General features: G+C 43.4%; 1 protein-coding gene across 1 annotated transcript in view; it reads right to left on the bottom strand.

The window, feature by feature from the left end:
• Window positions 1-2,253: 2,253 nt before the first annotated feature.
• The window catches only part of PROSER2 (proline and serine rich 2), a 40,841-nt gene continuing 20,664 nt past the window's right edge, over window positions 2,254-22,430 (bottom strand). Inside the window, exons 3-4 of the mRNA XM_033100802.1 lie at window positions 6,788-7,040; window positions 2,254-5,215 (exon numbers count right to left, since the gene is read on the bottom strand). Coding sequence (XP_032956693.1) covers window positions 4,158-5,215; window positions 6,788-7,040 — 1,311 coding nt within the window. The 3' untranslated portion in view covers window positions 2,254-4,157. The remainder of the gene's footprint in view (window positions 5,216-6,787; window positions 7,041-22,430) is intronic.

The following is a 22,430-nucleotide window of genomic DNA, read 5'->3' as shown; positions in this document are numbered from 1 at the left end:
CACCAAGCTAGCAGCTCCAGCAGCCAGAAAGGAGACGCTGAGGCTTCCTCACAACTGGGGGGGGTTTCCCTTTTGAAATGCTCCCTGAACCTCACAAGCCATGTCTAGCTGGGGAAATAGCTGGCCTCAAGGGTCTTGAAGCAGCAGCAGGAATCAGGAAATCCTGCCCTGAACTCAACTCGGCCTTGCTCTGATCCCAGTGCGCCCAGAGCGGAAGGGCTGTGTGGGGCCATGTGCCCTGCTCCCACCCCCTGCTCCCCAGGGTCACCGATGGCTCCCCCCAGGGCAGGCAACACCGCAGCTGCCCTTTCGGCTTTCCAGGTCATTTCTGGAAACCACCACATTCCCCTTTTGAGCTCACCGTTGAGTGGAAAATTCATCCAGTTTAGATAAGAAGTGAACCTGAAGTCACTTCACCGAACCAGGTGGACAGGCTGAAGTGATGGTTCCGGGCGTGCAGGCTCTGCCCAGCTCCTGGGGCCTCGGTGGGGCCCCCAGCAGAACCCCAGCCGGGAGGGCGGGTGAACCTGCTGCTCACAGCAGTGATGGGCATTTAAGTCTCGTGAATCTGGAATGTGTAGAAGTTTTGTTACCTTTTCTTGAATAAAGCGATATTTTAGAAGGACTGAAACGGTCACACATAAAGGCTGACGGGTTTTATGCTACAGAGTGTGGGACAGGGAGCATGCTCACGTCCCCAGCCTGTGGCCTGGCCTTTTCACACGAAGGGGTACTCCCCTCCCACAGGGCCTTTACTCTTAGGAGGGAAAGCGGGTGCTGAGGGGACCAGGCCAGGTGCCCAGAGGGCCTGTATTTCAAATGCAGTCAGAGTCCTAGTTTTCCCAGGACACGGCAGCACGGCTCTGCCTTCTCGTTTCTCAGATAGCTGACAGCAGGACTTGTCCAGCGAGTAGATTAGAAAAGGATATGGAACTTGTTCCCCATACTTTAAAGCAGGGAAAAAGCCTTGTTGTGATGAGAAGAAACAAAACCTGTTTGGTGACTTGTCATTTCAATGAAAACATGAGCGCGGCCCACACGCCTCCCGTTCCTCCTGCCACCCAGGAGCGCGGGGGTCACAGGCCACAGGTGGGGGTGGTAAGGAAAACAGAAAACAAGCCAACACAGGGATTTGGCACACACATTTAAGAACCCATGGGAACCATTTAGGGGGGAAAAGTTTATTAATCTTGCCTTGTGAAGGTGATCAAATACACTCAGAGAGAAACAGTACCTCATTCTGCCACCTCCATTAGGAAAACAGCAAGCGGTTACGAGCTTCTTGATAACAGTAAATTGTTTTCATGTTTATCTTAGTTCTCTTTCTTCATTCCTCTTGAATAAACATAAAGAACTGATTTCTTAGATCCCCTGTACAAAAACCACCACCACCAAATCCTCTGAAAGGTCAAATTCCATGTAGCCAGAGCTGTGGGAATGTAATGAAGAGACTACATTTGTGATTCAGTGCGAAGGGTTTCGTCAGGCTTCACTGACCACCTCTACGGAGCTCTTCATAAAAGCTGTTTCAAATGGGGAGCCTGTCGGAGGGGGAGCCCTCCATCAGGGCTGCTGAGGGAAGGCTCCTGCTGTCAAAACCAGGACAAGGAGCTGGGCCCTGTGCTGGGCCCTGTGTGGGCGTCCCGGGAGGCTCAGAGGCTTCATCCGGGCGACCGACCTGCGCCTCTCTCAACAAGCCTCACAACGGGACAATGTGAGCTGGGAGAGAAGAGCAAGACCGACATGTCTGCTCGCTGGGAGCCAAGTACGGGGAGGCGGGGGAGGAGATATGAACAGACCCCGTGCCCCTGGTACCTGTGGACAACTACCATCTGCACAGGAGACTCCAGCTGGACCATTTGTACACACCTTCCTAAAAGCAAAGGACAATTTCTCCCCTGATTTTAAGTATGAAAATAGAGTTTCATAAAAATGGAGACTGATTTACTAGTATCACTTGAAAAGGAAAAAAAACAACTGGGCACTTAAAATTCACCTTTGCTTCTCATTACAATTTTGCTTTGAAATATGGTCCGTAAAATTCCCTTGAAGGTGAGTGACCCTTTAAGAATGTCCTATCACGTAGTTATGGCAGGAAACTAATGCCCCTCGGCAAACTAGATGTTTCTGTTAACGTGGTATGTACACAGACTGGTAATTTGAACCTTGTACAAAATGTATGGCTTTAAGTGCTAGGGTTTTGGGCACAAGAAATGACGAGAGTAATACTCTATACTTAAGATAGATCTCAATTTATTTTTCAAAAATGTCATTATGAGAACAGATATACTATATATAGTCAAGTTCACCTTAATCACCATAGATAAAAAGAAGTAATCCTCAGATATAAAGGATATTGAAAATGTCAGCCATATCAAGACCCTCTATTTTTAAACACTGTATATGGCATCTCACTTTGTAAAAAGGTAATACAGCCCTCAGAAATCCGTTAACCAAATTCAGTATAAACAGGAGTAAGATAAAAACTACTTTTAAAACTTATAAAGTCAAGCACCTATTTAAATGGAGACCACCAAGCATCTATGAGATTATTTCAGGAGGTCAGAGGCTGCACAAGACACTAACTACTGTAGAACTAAGGAAAACATTACAGTCATTTTACGTAACTTACAAGGCAAATGGATTACGATGAAAAAGGTCCTTCACAGCACATTTAAAAGTTTGAATTTAAGTAATACCCAACAGGAAAGAAACAGATTCTGTGACAGTGGCTGAGGCATAATAACAAAAGGACGTGACATCGAAGCGTGGCCCTTTCCAGTCTATTTTTAGAGGTTTAAGACTCCAGGCTTAAATAGTTTTGATAATAATGTTTGTGGCGACAACTCAGCGTGTAGTCTGGGAGAAAACCAGTTCTTTTCATGCTGTGTCACCTAGTTCGCTGTTTTTTCCCTTTTAAATTAATCCTGAGAGCTTGCTCCTGGAACCCAGCGGGTCTGCAGGATCTTTTGTTTCCTCCTGTTTACGAGCTACCTCGGAACTTGCAAAACTAAAATTAGGTCATAAATTAAAATTAGGTTAAAATTAGGCAATGCATTAAAATCAGGTTAAAATTAGGTGATAAATTCAATCTTTAAAAGTGCTCTTCACTAAAAAAGGAACTATCTTGCTTACTTGGAATAGCACTTTAACTGGGAACAGGACACACATTTCAGAGGAAAAAAGCACTTGGGTTCACCTGAATATTATGGAGATGTGTCCTTAAAAGACTTCCATATTAGGAAGTAACAATTTCTGTGTCATCTGTCCCAAAGCTGAGACAGCTGTGTCTGTTAAGAGTAGAGGGTTTTCAGAAGTTTGTATGTATGTAATAACGAATGCACGCACACAATACCTATATATGTATGTCAGCATGTTTCTAATAATACTATGTACACGTATATATAATACACGCTCATATACATATGTCCCAGTAACAGACCCTGCAGTCTGATGAGACTTGCTTTTTTAAAATTACCACCTTTTCCAAACTCAACCTTTCAATTCTACTCTCATAACTCAAAATTATAGTAAATCATACTCTAAAGGTTTCATTTCAATTTTCAAGAAAAAGAACTGGGCAAACCAAATTACATCAAGATACAAAGGCATATCTAGGGCTGACATACCATCTCCTTCAAAAACAAACAAAAAAACCGAAAAAGTATTTTAAGACACTATGAAAATGTAACGTGCATTTCTTTTTTATTTTCTTAGAAAAGGAGGGGAAATCCTTTTTTTAAAGAAATGAGCAGAAGAGACCTAACCTGGCTCTCACGTCATGTGCTTGGAATGAAAGGCTGGATTAGAGGCTCAGGGATAACAAACCAGACCCAGTCCTCCTCCTCCTAAATCCAAACTATAGATCGCAGTTACATATCATAGAAACCTGTAAGTCTTCAAGGTTATTCTCTGAGTTCTTGGAAAAAGGAAGACAAACGTGGGGCTGGGCCCTGTTTTACCCGACACCCCCGCTCAGTGGTGGGCTGGCAGTGGGGCAGCCAGTACGCACGGAGCGCAGACTGGTGAGTCCTGGCACCCGTCATCGCTAGTCACCAGGGCACAGCTGTTGGGACTGTCACACTGCTCTTCACGTACGCACCGCCACTTCGGGCCAGATGACCGGCCGGGCCCTGCTCAGCTCCCGCCGTCCTGCATCACAAGGTCTCCTTCAGCAGGCCGAGCTTCCGCAGGGCCTCCCGGCGGGCTTCCTCGGTGGAGCCCCGGCCAGCGAACTGAACGGTGATGCCCTGGGGCCTGAAGCCCACAGCCCTGGGCAGCGAGCCCGAGCGCCTCCGGGCGTACTGGCTGCAGTCCGCCTGCCAGTGCTCGTACAGGCTCTTGCTGGCGTCCTGCCGCGCAAGTTTACTGCTGAGAGCGGGGTCCACACGGAAGGTGACAGTCTTCCCCGTGGACACGAAGGCACTGGGCTCACTCTTGAGGACGTCGTGGAGGCTCTGGAAGCCGTTGGCCAGCGGCGGGCACAGCTCGGTCTGCACCCCGCGGGACTGCTGGGCGCCCGCCGGCCCTGCCGCCCGCGCGGACACCGCTTCCGGGGCGGAGCCGGCCCGGGCCTGGTCGCGCGCCGCCTGCTCCGGGGAGGCGCTTCTGCGCGGCTCCGGGACGTCGCTCCTCGGCGCGCGCTCCTCCAGCTCCGCCACGGACAGGAAAGAGACGCCGTTAATGTTGGCCAGGACCCGGGCTTTGCGCTCCTGCACGTTGACCGCCGCCTTGGAGATGGTCTTGTTGAACTCGCGGCCCGCGCTGTTGGTCACGCTGATGTTGCTGGGAAAGCGGTGCGTCTTGGGCGCGGGCTGGGCTGCGTGTCGGTGCCACAGCGAGTGCTCTCCACTCCCGGGGGCCGCGGCACTCGGGGTCCTCCATTCCCCGGGCCTGCCCTCCTTCGCGGCCGACGTGGGCGACAGCGCTTCATTCCCGGCCAACTTCTCAGAAATCTTCTGGGCGATAACGAGCGGGGTAGGAACCGAGCGGGGCAGTTTTGGGTGCTCGGCTGGAGGAGGCGAGAGCAGCTCCTTCCGGGCGTGGGCTGGCGCGGCCGCGGCAGGCAGGGAGGGCGGCGGAGGGACAGCCTCCGGCACCGGCACCGGCACCGGCACCGGCACCGGCACCGAGCCGGCTGCAGGGGGAGAAGCCTCCGCATCTTGTGTCGCGCACGCAAGGGCAGGAGTGTCTTCCTTCCCAACAGGTCCGGCCCCTGCGAAGTAGGGAGAAGCCCCATAAGCGACACACGTTATGGAAAAACAAAGGCACGGCATTGCCTTCCATTGAACTGAGGAGAGCCTCAAAGGCACAGAGTGCCACTTCACCATGCCTCCTGTCAGCTAACCCCCTCTAGCCCAGTCCCCGGGACTAGTGACAGAGGACCTAGGTAGGACATGGTTCTCATAAGCAGGGATGAGAACGGATGAACTGGCTATGGTGAGAGACTGGCATGTCAGACATGGCCGGTGCCTGGGAAGCAAATGGTAAAAACCAGCTTCTAAGGCCCCATCCTGCTGAGGCATAAACAGGAGGAAATCGTAACTTACCTTATCAGGGGATTTACAAAGGGGAGATGGAGGCTGGAAGGGTGTGGCACAGGCCAACAACTCCATCAGGCCTTTCTAGATGAAGGACAGTCGGTCAGGTCACTTTCCTCTATGAAACAAGACGTTTCCTGGCAGCCCCAGCTGGAATTGACTACGCCAGCCTTGGAGCCTCTATCTATCCTGAATATACATTGATCGCAGCTCACCTAGCACTTGTCTGCACTTATGTTTATACATCTGTCTCCTGCTGCAAAACTGTAGGCTGTTTATTATCTTATGTGTCTTTGTATTCACAGAATCTCACATGACACCTGCCACAGAATAGGCACTTAAAACTGTCATGAAAATGCCATGTTAGAAAATTCATGGGCGAGAATTCATAGTAAGGCTCTTCTTTGAAGAGATGGCTGTAAACTTAGCTCCATTTTGGGATCTATAACCATAGTACGTGCAATGCAGTATAATACACAGCCTTGCTTACAAATAAGGAAGAAAATATTTCTGGAGCTCATGACAAATGGCAGTATTTTGTAATTATCAGGGCAAAAATAATTTCTCTTTTGTTTTTTCCTCATCGTTTCCAATCCTTATCCCTTTGACCGCATTTATTTCCAATTAGGAAAGCAAATTGGAAGACAATTTTCTCCTTCTCCGTGTCCTCCGGTTCCATCACAGGACTTGCTGGGCAGAGCATACCTCTCCTCTCATGCCGCCTGCCGTCAAGCAAAGGTACCAAGCAGATACCAAGCTGAAGCTTTGTTCTGATCTTTTCCTGAACCAGTTCACTTCAGTTCAAATATTCCCACCTTGGAAAGTCATGCTATGGAAATAAGGGTATAATCTTGCACAAAAATTGAAATTAAACTTCAAGGGCTAAAATATAAAAAACTTGTATGTTTTCTTAACAGAATGAATTGTTACCTGAAAGCCATTTCCAATTTTCTTTTATCTATCTCTCTATCTATTTATCTATCTATAAAATCTATCTCTAGGCTCAATTAGTCTCATTCTAATTCTAGCCCCCGCCCTTTGGGAATTGTCCTTCATGTGTTGTCATCCTAATGTGCTAAGAAAGCATCTCCTTGGTTGGACAAACTGCAGAGGAGGCTCCCACGCTGTGCTGACCTGATCAGCCCCACAGGGCAGGCCCAGGAGACTGCAGCGGAAGGCAGTGCCAGTGTCTCATAAAACACCACCAGCCCAGGCTGGGGGCTGGGGACCCGTGCGTCCCTCCTCACCTGCTGCCTCAGGCACCTCCAGAAGGCACTCGGGCTCTCCGGCTGCAGGTCTGGGCTGCACTAGGTCAATCACGTCCTCTGGCTCCGAGTGACTGGAAGTGCTCCCTTCCACAGAGCGCGGTGAGTGGCAGCGGACCCCGCTGTCACTCAGGACTTGCTCCTCTAGGTCATCCTCCAGGGAATCAATAGTCTCTTCAAAAAAGAGGATGACATCCTTTTCCTCATGTGTGAGGTACTTCAGGCTCTCGTCATCCTATACAGCAGGTTTGGGATTGGGGATGGAAGAGAGAAAACATACAGTAGTTATGCTGAAGAGAAAGAGCCACGGTCACGTCGGGATCAATACAGAGCCCAGGGTAGGGTTCACGCACGCTAAGATTTTCCATATGGGGAGGTCCGCCATTCAGGTTACCTCACTGACAAACCTGTGCCTGTGTGTCCCTCATCCCTTTACCTGCATGAAAAATGAAGGCTGTCAAAAGGTGTAGAAGGAAAGGATCTTAGACCCTATTATCAATGCTAGCCTCACGGTTCCCGAGTCGATGACGAGAAAGCAGTGCCCCTTCAGGGCCTCCCTGGGAAGGCTGTTTTCGGCTTACTGCTCTTAGACACACTTGCTTTTCCCAAAAGAGCATCATGGGAACTCTCTGGTTAAAGATGATTAACCAGCGATCACATATTTATCTCTTCCTTCAGAAACCTTACTAAAACAATAATGGGATTTCTTTTTTTTTTTTTTAAGGCACAAATCACAAAGACAACAATAATAGGAAAAGAGATGACAGCAACGAAAATTGGGAAGTTAGACAGCAGGACAGGTGTAACTGACTCAGACGACCCAAGACAGGTGAGTTTTTAGTCAGCGGTGGGGAAAGCCAATAATCAACCTATTGAGTACTGGAGGGCTCCCCCGAGTATTGGAGGGCTCCCCTGAGTACTGGAGGGCTCCCCGGAGACCTGAGGGCTGCCTTGAAACCCAGGCACTGGGGATGCTGAGCGGTTCTTAAGTGTGGCAAAGATGGCGTTGACAAGAACAGAACAGGTTAAAAGGCTCTTTCAGGAACAATTAGGTCACCCTGGCAGAAAACTACATGTTTTTTTCTTTTTTAAGGAGGGAACAGCTCACAGTGGCCCATGCAGGGATCAAACCGGCAACCTTAGTGTTATTAGCACCACGCTCTATAAACAACTGAGCTAACTGGCCGCCCCACAGATGTTTCTTTTCTTAAGGTAAAAAAGAGATTTGAAGTAGGGGACATCAAGCAGAGTTGATAGTGAAGGACCAAATTGAAAATGGGCATAAATGAAGCCAAATTGATACTTTCTACCCAGAAGATTGGAAGAGTGTTGTTCTCTAGGGATCTGAATGGTCCGAGGACTCAAAGAGGCTGACACCATGGTTCCCCAAAGAAACTGCTCAGCAAAATCACTCTACAGTGCAGATCAGTCAACAAACCCCAGCAGAGAACTTTTAATCTGGTTCCTAACACCCTACTCTTGAATACACGGTGTGATAAAAAAAAATACAATGAGGGCCGGCCCGGTGGCTCAGGCGGTTAGAGCTCCATGCTCCTAACTCCGAAGGCTGCCGGTTCGATTCCCACATGGCCCAGTGGGCTCTCAATCACAAGGTTGCCAGTTCAATTCCTCGACTCCCTCAAGGGATGGTGGGCTCCGCCCCCTGCAACTAAGATTGAATACGGCACCTTGAGCTGAGCTGCCTCCCGGATGGCTCAGTTGGTTGGAGTGCATCCTCTCAACCACAAGGTTGCCGGTTCGACTCCCGCAAGGGATGGTGGGCTGTGCCCCCTGCAACTAGCAATGGCAACTGGACCTGGAGCTGAGCTGCACCCTCCACAACTAAGATTGAAAGGACAACAACTTGACTTGGAAAACAGGCCTGGAAGTACACACTGTTCACCAATAGAGTCCTGTTCCCCTTCCCCAATAAAAATCTAAAAAAAAAAAAAAATAATAATAAAAATAAAAAAAAATAAAAAAAAAAATACAATGAATGTTTAAATTTTAAAAAATGAATTACAGTAAAAGACACAGTGCCATTAATCCTGCTCAAAATACTCCCCCTTACTTCAAACACACTTATCCCATCGTAGTTGCCACTTTCTGAAGCAGTTCTGGAAGTCTGCTTTCGTGTCTTTAGTTGCGCTGTTGTGGCTGCTTCAGATGTCCTGAATTGACTAAAAATGTTTACCTTTCATGGTCATTTTGACTTCGGGAAAGACGCAGAAGTTACACAGTGCCAGATCCAGTGAATAAGGTGAATGAGGCCACACCATAATGTTTTTATTTGACAGAAGTTGCTGTAGCAGAAGTGATATGTGACTCAGAGCCTTTCCGTTGTGATCACAAAATACAGTGAATGCTGCTGCCGAGTGCGATCCAATGGAAAGGCAGGGATCTTCAGTATGGCAAGTGGCACATCGAACCTTAGAAACAGTGTGTGACAAAGTTTTAACTTGTTTGGTGCAGTCAGTCGGGTGTGAGCTATGGTTGAGAGAAGGCGTGTTTTAAAGTGTGCGGTAAATCATCCTCCATCATGACAATGATATGTGTTACACATCGCTTCTGGAATACGGCAATTTTGTCAAATAAAAACATGATGGTGTGTCCTCATCCACCTTATTCACCAGATCTGTCACCGTGCGACTCCTGGTTCTTCCCCAAAGTCAAAATGATTCAGGACATTGAAGCAGCCACAATAGCACAACTAAAGACACTCACGAAAGAGGACTTCCAGAACTGCTTCAGAAAGTGGCAAGAGCAATGTGATAAGTGTGTTTGAAGCAAGGGGTAGTATTTTGAGGGGGATTAATGGCAATGTGTCTTTTACTGTAGTAATTTTTTTTTAATTTAAACATTCACTGTATGTTTTGATCATCTCGTATGTACAGATGACTCATGATCACCAAGCAGCTGAGAAAAACCTTTAACATGAAAGACACATCAAAACAAAAAGAAAGCAAGTTATAAGAAACAAATTATGCAGAATGATGAAAATTTCAAAGAAGATCATTAATATACTTAGAGAGATAAGAGGAGATACTGAATTCGTAAACAAGAATATGATGCTATTAAAAAAATAGAAGACAAAAAAGAGCTCTTAGAAATTAAAACTAGGACAGCAGAAATGAAAAAGTAAATAAAAGCCTAAAAGATAAAGTAGAGACACAAAGTAAAAAGAAATGATTTTAATAGAAAAGATAAGAAAACTAGAGGATAACTGTGGGAGGACCAACATCTGAATAATGAGACTTCCAGAAAAAGAAAAGATAAAGGGAAAGAAATTATCAAAATGAATAAGTAAAATAATACAAGAAAATGTCCCTAAAATGGAAGGATCGAAAGGGGCCATCAGAATAACCTAATCAACGAGAGTAACAGACTCATGCCAAGGCATGTCATTGTGACATTTCAGGACACTGAAGACCAAGGAATGATCCTGAAAGCTTCTCAGAGTGAAGCAAGAGGCCACAAAACAAAAGATCAGGAATCGGAACACCAACAGGCTTCTCAGCAGCAATACTGGAAGCCAAAGATGGTGTTGTGATCCCTTCAAAATTCTGAATGCATTCAGAACTAGAATTCTATACCTAACCAAATGTAGGTTAGGTTAGAATAAAGGTGTTTTTAAAACATGCTAGGTCTAAACAGCAGACCTTCACATCTATCTTTCTCAGGAAGCCACGCAGTGGAGTGGGGGTTTGTTCCCCAGACAAGGAAGGGAACCAAAAAAAGACACAGGAGCCAGGAAATGGAGAATGAGGGGGAATCCCAGGGCAATGGTGACGTCTCCAGGGTGTCAGCTGTGCAGTGAACAATAAATCTAGTTCACAACAGGCCAGAGGGCTACACAGAACACGAAGCAAGCAAATAAAATCAAAACAATTATTAATAACAGAAAAACTAAAGCTATGAGAGAAAGCATGTACCTGTGAGTCAATTTAACTATGGCAATCACACACATATACACCTACACACAGAGATATATTAATTATATTACTATTTAAAGCAGCAAGAAAACAAGCAAAACAAGAAACAACCCAAAGTATCCAATAATAGGGTATTAGAGTTAAACAAATCATGGCACATTCAGATGGAATATTATACAGCCATTTTAAATGGTGTTTTCAAAAGAATACAATGGTTTTCTTCCCCCCAAAAGCAATTTTCATGTTTCATTGTTTCCTTCAAGTTCTTGTCCACATGCATACATATTTTACGTAGATAACATGTACAAGTTATTATGTATTTTGCTTTTTACCTATATAGTTATTATAATTGTTTTATATATAGTCTTCCCTCAATAACTACTGACTGTGTGATAGTCATTATGTTTATTAACTGGCTTTACAAATTCAAGGAATACAATATTAAGTGAAAGAAATGCAGATAGGAAAATAGAGTTGGTTTGATTTAAATGTATGCATACTTAATATGTACACATACAAAAAATTCTGAATATATATATATACACACATATACACACACATTTTATATATATATATATATAGTCTAATTCAATAGCGGGGAAAATAAAGGCAAATAACAAAGAAACAGGTATGAAGTAAAAGTCGTTGCCTCTGGTGAGTGGGAAATGGGAGAGGGATACATGGGAGACGGATGCTTTTCGTAAACCTTATAAAACTATCTGACTCTATACTGTGCTCATCAACTTCGATAAAAAAACAATATGGTGGAAGCAACGGGGACAAAGCTGCTCTGTGTGGTGTAGAGTGAGCTTTTCACAGTGGGATCTATACGTGCTCAAATGCCTGCCCAGAGCATCTAAAGCCTGCAGTCTCCACAATTTGAGGGACTTTTCTTTTGTTTAAGGCATAGTATACATTTGTTTTGGGACTGATGAACACAAGAATACATGCACATTCCACAAACTAGCCTGGACATATTAGCTGAAGGAATGATGACTCAGAAGGCCCTACAGCACGGTAGGTCAGCAGACAGCACAGAAGACTGCTCGGGAGGATAAGCAACACGTATCCATTGGATATAAACGTATATATAATCGCTGGGTCATAAGATGCGTGCCTGCTTTGGGAAATACAGCCAAACTGTTCTGAGTGGCTGTACTGATTTACACTCCCACCAGCACACCCTGCTCTGCAGCCTTATGACACGTGTGTGCCAGTGTTTTGTTCTGATTTCCAGTCCATTCCCAAGAAGACTGTGTTGAGTAGTTTTTCCCCATAATATTTAACTGGCCATTTGGAGATCCTGTGATGAAGTACCTGTTCAAGTCTTTTGCCTATTTTTCTATCAAGTTGGCTTCAAAAACTAATTTGTAGAGTTATATATCCTAGATACAAATCTTCTGTTGGATATATTTATTGCAAATATCTTCTACTCACTGGCTTGCCTTTCTTCTCTGTCAATGGGCGTCTTTTGATGACTAGTCCTAATTTTAATGTACTACAATGTATCAATCTTTTCTTTCATGGTTAGAACTTACTGGTGTCCTATTTAAGGAACCATTGCATGGTCATGAAGATATGCACCAATTTTATTCTAGAAGCATTTTTGTATGTAACCTTCCATATTTAATGCTACAATCCATGTGGAATGAACTTTTGTATATGGCGTGAAGTCAAGGTTCATTGTTTTCTAAATGGGTACCCAACTGTCCCAGCATCACTCTGTGAAAGACCATCATTTCTCCACTACAGGTCTTCTTGGTTGTAAATCAGGTGACAGTACCTGTGTTGGTCTGTTTCTGGATTCCCTTTTCTGTTCATTTGTCTACTTTTCTATTCATACACCCATAAAACACTGTTTCAATTATTATAACTTTATAGTAAGCCTCAATGTCTGGTAGTTTAAGGCCCTCCAGTTTTGCTGATCTTTGAATTCGTGCTAGCTTTTTTTGGCCCTTTTAATTTCTATGTAAATTTCAGTATTAGCTTGTCAGTTTCCATATGAGGTCCGACAATTAAGTTCATGAACTCATACTAGAAAAAATACTACATACCTCATTGTTGAATATCACTATGGTCACCTTTGAAGTACTCCCCTTGGGAAGCTATGCACCGATGCCAGCGCCTAGTCCACCCTTCAAAGCAATTTTGGAACTCTTTTCTGGAATGGCCATCAGAGCTGTAAGTTGTATTACCTTTGATGTCCTGAATGTCATCAAAATGTCTTCCTTTCAAGATTTCCTTTATCTTCGGGTAAAGAAAGAAGTCATTGGGGGCCAGATCAAGTGAGTAGAGAGGGTGTTCCAATACAGTTATTTGTTTACTGGCTAAACACTCTCTCACAGACAGTGCTGTGTGAGCTGGTGCACTAATCACGATGCAAGAGACATGAATTGTTGGCCAAAAGTTCAGGTCGTCTAACTTTTTCACTCAGCCTTTTCAGCACTTCCAAATAGTCAACTTGGTTAACTGTTTGTCCAGTTGGTACAAATTCATAATTAATAATCCCTCTGATGTCAAAAAAGGTTAGCAACATTGTTGCAACAAGTTCGTGAACTTAACTGTCACACCTCATACACATAAATACACACACACACACACACACACTCCCCTCCCTGCTGGGACTTTGGGACCGTACAGAAGTTCCTCAAATTGAAGAGAAACGATGTTTTACAATATTTTTTGAATCCACAAATAAGGTATATGCCTTCATTTATTGGGATTAGTGGCTCTCAAAGTGTGGTCCTTCAACCATCAGCAGCACCTGGGAACTTGTTAGAAATACCAACTCTTGGGCTGTGTCTCAGATTTACTGAATCAGAAACTAAGGGGCTGGACCTTCACACGGTGTTTTAACATACCCTCTGGTAATACTGACGCACTAAAGTTTGACATGCTCTGTTGGTTCTTTATTTCTCTTAGTAATATTTTGTCATTTCCAGTGTGAGATTTTACAATTTCGTTATTTGTCCTCTTAGGTATTTGATGATTTTTGATGCTATTATAAATAGTATCACTTTAAAATTTTTCTATTTTTTTCTGGTATATAGAAATGTAAAGTATACTGACCTTGTAATAAGTAAATTTAACAAATTTGCTGTGTAATTATAACAGTTTATCTGTAGATTCTTTTCAATCTTCTCCATATACAATGGTGTCTACAAATGACAGAATTTTACTTCTTCCTTTCCATTCCTTATGCATTTATTCATTTTTCCGTCTGCCTCACTGCACTGGCTGGGTTCCCCAGTCAGCTGAATAGAAGTGGCATCGCATCTTGTTCCCAACATCAGGGCGAAAGCTTTCAGTATTTCACTATTAAGTATAATGTTTGCTTTGGTTTATTAAAAAATGATCTTTATCGGATTAAGAAAAAGTCTTCTATTCCTAGTTTGCTTAGTGTTTGTTCTTTAAATAATGAATGGATTTTGAATTCTGTCAAATAAGCTTTTTCTTCATTTATTGCAGTGGTTCTCAGTTGGGGGTGATTTTCCCTCCATGTGGCATTTGGTAATGTCTGCAGACATTTTTGGTTGTCACATGTGGGTGGGTGTTACTGGCACCTTGGGGACCGAGGCCAGGAGTGGACAGTGCATGCTACAGTGTGCACAGGACAACACCCCACATAAAGAATAATCTGGCTCAAAATGTCAGTAGTTCCTCACCTGAGGTGACATGATCATATACTTTTTATCCTTTATTCTTTTAATGAACTGAATTACAATGACTGATTTTCAAAAACTAAATCAACCTTGCATTCTGGAATAAATCCACCTTGGTTGTGATGCTTTATCTTTGTTATAAATCACTGAATTTGATTTGCTAATATTTTGTTTAAAACTTCTGCATCTATAAGACAGATTGGCCTGTACTTTTCCTTCCATTGTGATCAGGCTTTGTATACCTTTTCTTTTTAACAAGTCAACTTTTGAAACAATCTGCTGTAAGAGTTTGGTTCATAGCACATCTTCTTGCTCCACCTTTTCTGAGGTTTGGTGGGAGGAGAGGAAGGAACAGACTGATATTAAGAATACTTTTTTCCAGCTGAAATGGAAGTGTCATATTAACTATATCTGTAATTTTTATCAATTTACGTATTTGGCAGTTTTATAGTCCCTGAGAACTTCAATATTCCCTCTAATAACAGGGTCAGTATAAGCAGACATTAGAAGAATGGCAAGATTCTATAAGGGAAAATGGGCACAAAATATTCCTTATTTATTGAGTACTGCCCCGAGAAAAAGAGGACTAGATTAACCTTCCCCACGAGAAAAGCACAGTATTGTAATCTTAGCAGTCCTCCACGTCTATAGAACGTATGACTAAGGAATTTATACTTTATTCTGAGATTTCCAAAATCTGGCCCTACCTACCTTTCAAATTTCACCTTCTAATACTCTCCCTTTATACTCTACTGCAGCAGTGGTAAACTTTTTCTGTAAAGGGCCAGGTAGTAAATATTTTGGGCTTTGCAAGCTTTATGATAGCAATGACTCAACTCTGTCAACGTAGTGGGAAAGTTATAGGTAATATGTTAATGAATGAGCCTAGCTTTGTTACAGTAAAACTTTATTTACAAAAACAGGTGGGAAGGCAGATTTGGTCCACAGGCTGTAGTTTGCCAACTCTTGCTCTATAATCAAATCAAATCACTTGCTATTTCCTACACCTGTTCCAGCACTGCCTGTCTCTGCACAGCCACGTCTTACCTGTCCTTCGTGGTCCAATTTAAATGTCACCACACCTCCAGCCTACTCCCATAGCATCTACTGAATCATACATTCAAATATTTGCGCATCTACTAAGCATCGTGCAAAGTACATACAACTGTGTAAATAATGTTCTTGCTGTCTAGTTGACCATCAAATGAAGGCTACAGGTAAGAAAACAGGCCATTCCTCTACAGTGTGGAAAGGCTGTGACAAGGTGACTCTGGGTATTATGTACACACACAGCATGGGTATTAATTTAAATCTTTATGGAAGCTGGTCTGAGCTAGAAAAACTCTGGAGAAGAAATGATTCATGTCAATAATCTGAAAGAAGTGCGTGAGAGTTAAACAAAAAGGGGCAAGGGATAGTTAGATATGTATTTTGGAGAGATCACATTGGCTAGTGTGGAAAATACTGAACACGGGAAACAATTTAGACAAGAGCTAACGGTCACCTAAACTAGACAGTGGTAATGGGAACAGAGAGGAGGAGATGGATTTGAGAGAGATTTAAAAAGTTAAATCAACTGCTTTATATAAAATTCTGTTTCCTACCATAGTTGTTCATCATCCATGCTTTCACCTCTGCTGGACTTAACACTTAAAGGAAAGTTCATGTCTGATGTACCTGTGAGCTATCCACAGAGTTTAGGGGCCTCTTGCCTCCCGCAGGCAGTCACTGTAAACCAGCGCCAGCTGCCTCCCCACCGCATCCGTGTGTTCTTGCCCTCTGGCAACCAGAGCACGAAACTTCCATAAGAAATCAGTGGCACTACCCATTTTGTGATTTTTCTAGACTTCTTTGCAGATTGCTGGGATCCTGTAGGGTCACAGTACATGACGCAGCGCATTCCTGCGTCACCTTTTTTCTGCATACCTGCTGCTTGCTCGATTATCCTGTTCCCCATCCTCCAGCACACATTGTTTCTAACTCTGCTGCTCTCCCACATCCACCCCAAGACATTTCACGTTTCCTTCTAGCCACGCAGAGTAGTTTAGCTCAGTGAGTCAACAACAACAAACCGTGAAAGTCTAAAATCATTAGGCCTCTTAGCATAACACAGAGCTCTCTCGTTAGTAATTACAACCATGATGGATGTTGTTAGGATGACGTGATAATAGTAACAACCATAACCAAAAAAGAAAAAAAAAAATCTGTAACCACAACTATTTGTCTCATAAAAAGTCTAGGGAAATAAATTAATGCTCTCTACCCTTCACTTCTACTTTGACCTTCTCAATTCAGGGTTTCAATAGGGTTACTCACGAGTTTTTTAGATAATCTTTGATTAGGTGTAATTTCCCTTTGGTTGTACAGACAGTAGAAGTAAATAGGGAACTGGCCTGTAATGGACCTGCAGCTTAAGACCCACGCCAACTCCCCACATTTAGGGAGGGACAAAAATAAGAATGGGGTATATAAACCCCATGCGTCTAATTTGATGTCACAGTAAGAAGTCCCAACATAAGATTTCGTTTGGAAAATAAGCTTAGAAAGGGAAGTTCCTACACAATTGTTTTATGTTCTGTGACAAAGTATAGGACTTTCAGGCTGAGAGATGCAAGAAACAGATTCATAACTCCTTTATTTGAAGATGTGAAAACTGGGTTCGGAGGCGATGAAATGACTTTCCAAGGATCATACAACTATTTCGTAGAGGAGCCAAGACTAGAACTCGTTCTATGCTTGCTTTTTGTTTTATTCTCCTTATTTCCCTTTCCAATCAGATCTTAACCCAGGACCCAGTCTTGGACACCTGCTCAGGTCTCGTATACCTTATCCCGGAGTTCCTCAAGTCCGCGCTTTTACCTCAGTGATCTTGCGCATTATGGGACACAAACCCACTTGAACCAGGCTGCCAGGGATCGGCGTCCCAGGTCCTGGAAGGCAGATTCCTGCATCCTCAGCCTATCCAAGGTCTCCCTCTCTAGGGTTAGAGGCTGGAAATTGCGCTGGGGGACTGGAATAAATCCCTAAGTGCCTTCTTTGTGATCAGCCTGGCCTTGAGCCCTGACCTAAAGGGCAGTGCCAAAAATGCTGTGGGCTCAGTCTGTTGCCTAATTCCCCAAACACGAAGCTGCCCTCCAAATGAACCTGGACTCTGCGTGCACCTGGGAGAGGTAAGAAGGTAGCCACAGAAACAGCCTGGTGCCAAGGGCAGGGGAGCAGGCTACTCAAGGCCAGAAAAGGGGCACGTGGCCTTTTTCCAAGAGAGCTCCTGTCTACTCCCGTTCCCAGGAGACGCTGCCTTGCCTCTCGGGGTGTGAAAGTGGAAGACACAGCTTCGGGGGAAGAGGGAGAGCATGAAAAGAAAGGCTGAGGATGGGCAAACAGAGCCAGAGAGCTGGAGGCAAACGGAGAACGACTGCTAACGGGCACGGGGTTTCTTCTGGGGGGATGGAAATGTTCTAAATTTGATTGTGATGATGGTTGCACAACTCTGAATTGCTAAAGACCATTGAATGGCATATTTTAAATGGGTAAACTGTCCGGTATGTGTATTATATCTCAACAAAGCTGTGATGTATTAAAAAAAAAAAAAAAGCCAGGTACTGGCTTAGAGGCCCATGTGGAGAACATCAGAAAGCTGGAGCCCTGGCAGTGGTGGCCCCGCTTGACTGGTGGTGCTGCCAGAAGTGGGCATGGCTAACTTAGTTCCCAAAGAACTAAGAATGTAGGAAATGAGGAGAAACAGAAACAGCAGCTTCCTTGGGAAGGGATAAGCTGAAGACAACCCAAGTTTGTCCCTATTATTTGGAAGGTAGCAGGCTGACAGCAGAAACATTTTTTAAATCCCCGTTCTATAGATGGTGTTTTTAATGCACCAATTTGGGCTGTGGAGTACAACAAAGCTCGTTAAGGCTACAAATCTCCAGATGCTAAAGGAACCGTCTAGAAAGCCACACTTTGCCCATTCTGCCGCCCAGATGACTTCAGGTAATGGCTGCAAGGGAAAGAGGACAGACATTGTGAAAAAATATTTTCTACCATGTTCAAACCAGAAACTTCAAAATGCTAACCCCACTGACAGGATTGTAATGTGCACTGTGCCTGTCTCGCTGATATGCCTGTCAGCCCTGCACAGATGACGGGAGAATGTCCCTCGAGTCCCATTGGAGCTCTGGGAGCAACAGCCAGGTCAGGTGGATGACAAATTTTACAGTGAATGCTACTAACACTTATAAAAGTCACCAATCTTGGATATACCTGTAGGAGTACAGATTTGGGACAAGAGTCTTCATTTTGGAGAAAATAGTAGGAAAAAAATCTTTGTTTGGTTTAACAAAAAAGTTGAGGTGCCTTAAACTACTCATACTCAACTAACCCCTACCTAAAAAACTACTAAATTAATTAAGTTCTTAGGCTTCTTTTGTTTTGTTTTTCTCCTCAACAAAGAAATTTGGTTTAACTACAGACTAAAGACAACTGTGGCAGTTCCTTGTGAGGGAGGAAAAAAAAGAACCGGTAGAACTCATCTCTATTCTAGACCAAAAAAAGAAAAAAAAAAAATCGTAAAAAAGATTATGATGGCTGAAAATATTTCTTGAGATGAACCCAGATCTCCTCACCAGCCTTCTCCTAGGCGGGCAGCCTCGGGTGTTTGCTTTGGCAGAGTGTGACTCGATGTTCACATTTTCTTTTTCCAGACACCAGAGTGACTCCCTGACACTTGAGCAAGGCTTCACTGATGAAATAATCAGTTGATGAGAGAACCCCCTGCAGCTGAAACAGAATAGCGGGGAGAGAAGAAAACCCAAGCCGGCCTCTTTGGAGTCCCTCGCGTAGGTAGCTCTAAATGCTGTGTGTGCTCTGGCAATCTCCTAAGAAAGACTGAGTGCCTGTGGTGTTTCCCCCAGTTCAGTTTAGGGTTTAATTATGGTTATTTCTAACTAGTCACTGTTGTAATTTTTCATGATGGCCAACTTAAACCTGTACTTCTGGCCGGAAAGAGATACAAACAAACCAGCGAGGGATGAGATGTGTACGGTTTTGATTACAGATCTAAGAATAATGGCTTCGAAGGATTACAGCCTGGCTCCATGGCTGCCTTGAACTTTAACTGGCAACAGTACAGACAGATCTGGATTGAGGTAGAGCTGCCCTGCGCGTGTGGCATCGGACGTGTACCCAGACCCCTCACCAGCCTAGAGCCTCACAGGGCTATCTTGCTACTAAATTGTGAGTTCCTAGAAAGATTAAAACTGGATTTTATTTGAGCATTGATCAGTTCTTTGTACGTAGTAAGCATTTAATAAATGTTTATTGAATTTTTATAAAAGCTATTTAAGCTTTGTCTTAAAATGGCTGTTGTGACCAGCAAGTTTTTGGTTCAGTCGGGGTAAAGAGGCAGAACTGAAAGGAAGATGGGGTTACTACTGACCAGTCTGCTTCTCCTTTCCACGCCTCTGTCCTGTTTCCTTTCCTTGAATCATCTAGCAACCGTGTGTCAGATTTCTAGTGTACTACTCAGATGCCAGTGCAAGCTGGCCCCGGGGCCGCATTCCCCACTGCGGGCTGTCCCTCCTTATTCCAGGACGGTGGCTGAGGCCAAAAGCATCAAAGGTTTTGGAGGAGGAGGGAGGAATCAGGAATCAGGAGCGGACCACTGCTGTCTCATCACCGATGCACTGTGTGACTTCCGGGCAACAACACTTGTCAGCTGAGGGAGAAGGAGGGTTTCGAGACAGTTCACTGAATAGTAAATCCCCCAAAACTCAGTAATGAATTTGGATCATTGTTTTTGCTCAAGTTAGAGATAAAAATGAATAGGAAGCCTGCTGGGGGATTTGGGATGTTGCAATCCACCTTTAAAGAAGCATACTGGTCTATATTACTAAATTCCTAAAGAACTGTGGGCAATAAGAGCCTCCCTCCCTCGCCCCTTTTCAACTAGCCAAATCATATTCTTTTCTAGAGAAAGCTCCAGAATGCCTTTATTCTGGAACAGACCTAGGACCACTTAGAATGCGAACCTAAGAACACTGGCAGGAGGCAGCATTCTGTCCTTGCAGTGAGTCCCAGGGTGTTTTCTGAGCCACCTGAGTGTTGGAGATACTGTCCTTAGAGGTGAAGAACATAGCTTCCTTGTCGCCTTAAAGAGCTATCATTTATGAAGGTTTCTCAATCCTTCTTGAACCTTTTATTTTAATCGCATCACCTCCCAAGGTAGCAGGTTCCAGAACCACACTACCAACTTCATAAAGATAGGCTGCCTTGTATTGTATGAAAGCTTCTCAGGTTTCAAAGGAAAAAACACATTCAAAAGATACTCCCTCAGTGAAGTAATTCAGGATTTGACTGATTTGTTCTCATCCTATCTAGACCTTTCATTAGCAAATGTTCAGAGGAAGAATTCCTTACAAGAAAGACAAAATATACATACAAACACAACTAGCTTCTTGAGTGATAAAGACGTCACACACTTCCCCGCATGGATACCATGACAATCCTATTTAAGCAGCTATTTTAATTTTTAACTTGCACTGGCTCAGAAGTTCATAAAGAACAGATCTTCAACTTTATGATACTCTCGTGTAACATCAGGCACGAGATCTTCTTTTAAAAATAACCTTTGCTTAAAAGAAATACTGCTATAAATCAGAACTCGGTTATCTTTTACTTAAAGAGCCCTCCAAGAGGTGCATGTAATACCATACAATTTGGAGGCCTGAAAACACTGTTACTGACTAATCTTTTATGAGGTCAGGGATTAAAGGACAGCCAAGTGGAGAAACTACTATGGTTGATTCTCATTCTAAAGAGACAGTTATAAAAAGACCTGATGATTTAGAATAAAAACATACAGCTCCTCTCCAAATATAGACTCCCAAAAAGTAGAGTATGAGGGTAAAAATTTTTTTTTTAAAGTTTACAAATTTTGTACTGGTGTAGATAGTTCACTGGTCCAGGGGGACCTTACTACTGAGACAATGCTTTGTAAAGGTCAAGGGTTCCATGGTTGTTTGGAAAACTTCAGTTGCCATTTAAAATGAAATGTCAAATATTCTCAGTGTGCCAGTTCTAAGGGAAACACACAACTGTAAAATAAAAACAGATGACAACTAAAGTTGGCTCAATGATTTTCCAGAAAGGAAAATGCTTGAAAATAGTCAACAGGTCTAAGTAGAAGATACTGGAACAGGATTGCAACGTGTCCTCCATAGAGAGTGAAACATTATAGGTAGTCAGCTGGGGTAGGAAGCAGAATTATGCAAACACGTATCATAAGACTGTAATCTAATTATGTTTCATAAAAGAATCTGTAATGCTATTTCCACTTTTGTCCTATACAATGATGAATATATAGATGAATCAAAATCAAACACATCACAGTAGTACTTTAAGATTTTACTGAATAGAAAAGAACTGTAGGGGATAGGCATTCTTTAATTTAAATTCTGTCATAAGTAAAAATGACAGAATTAAGAAATTTGTGAGGTATTGGGGGTGGGGAAGGAGCATTTTCCTTTTAATCATCTCATCTTTAGTGGTCAAAGGAAAAAATTCCTAAGATTGCTGATAAGAGAGAGAGAGAACAAAGAGAGAGAGATAGATCCAAACAAGGTGACGCAGGATGAAGTGGAATTAGGCTCAACCTGAAGCTACAGGGAACTCACAAAAGAGAACCTGGTATTATAGGCACTGAGTAGATGCTAGACATTTCATCTTTACCACATATAACCCTTGAGAAAGAATTATTATCCCACCACCCCCTTTTCTAACTAATGAAGAAAATAACTAATGAAGAGGGCGATTAAATAACTCTTCTCAGGTTACAAAGGGAGGCAAATTTAAATCTGAACCCAAGCATGTTTCCATTACCCTTGATGTTTACTACTATTCTGAGCAGATTTTTAGGATGCTGATTGGTTAGTAAAGAAGAAAGCAACTTTAAAAATGTACAAGGATATTTTTTGGGTTAAAAAAATATATAAATGTCGTCCCAACCCTTACTTAGCTCCACTGTGAAACCTACCCAGG

This window comes from Rhinolophus ferrumequinum (genome assembly GCF_004115265.2).
Source record: "Rhinolophus ferrumequinum isolate MPI-CBG mRhiFer1 chromosome 5 unlocalized genomic scaffold, mRhiFer1_v1.p scaffold_110_arrow_ctg1, whole genome shotgun sequence".
In the NCBI taxonomy this organism is placed as follows: Eukaryota; Metazoa; Chordata; class Mammalia; order Chiroptera; family Rhinolophidae; genus Rhinolophus; species Rhinolophus ferrumequinum.
This window is presented reverse-complemented; position numbering and strand designations above follow the sequence as displayed.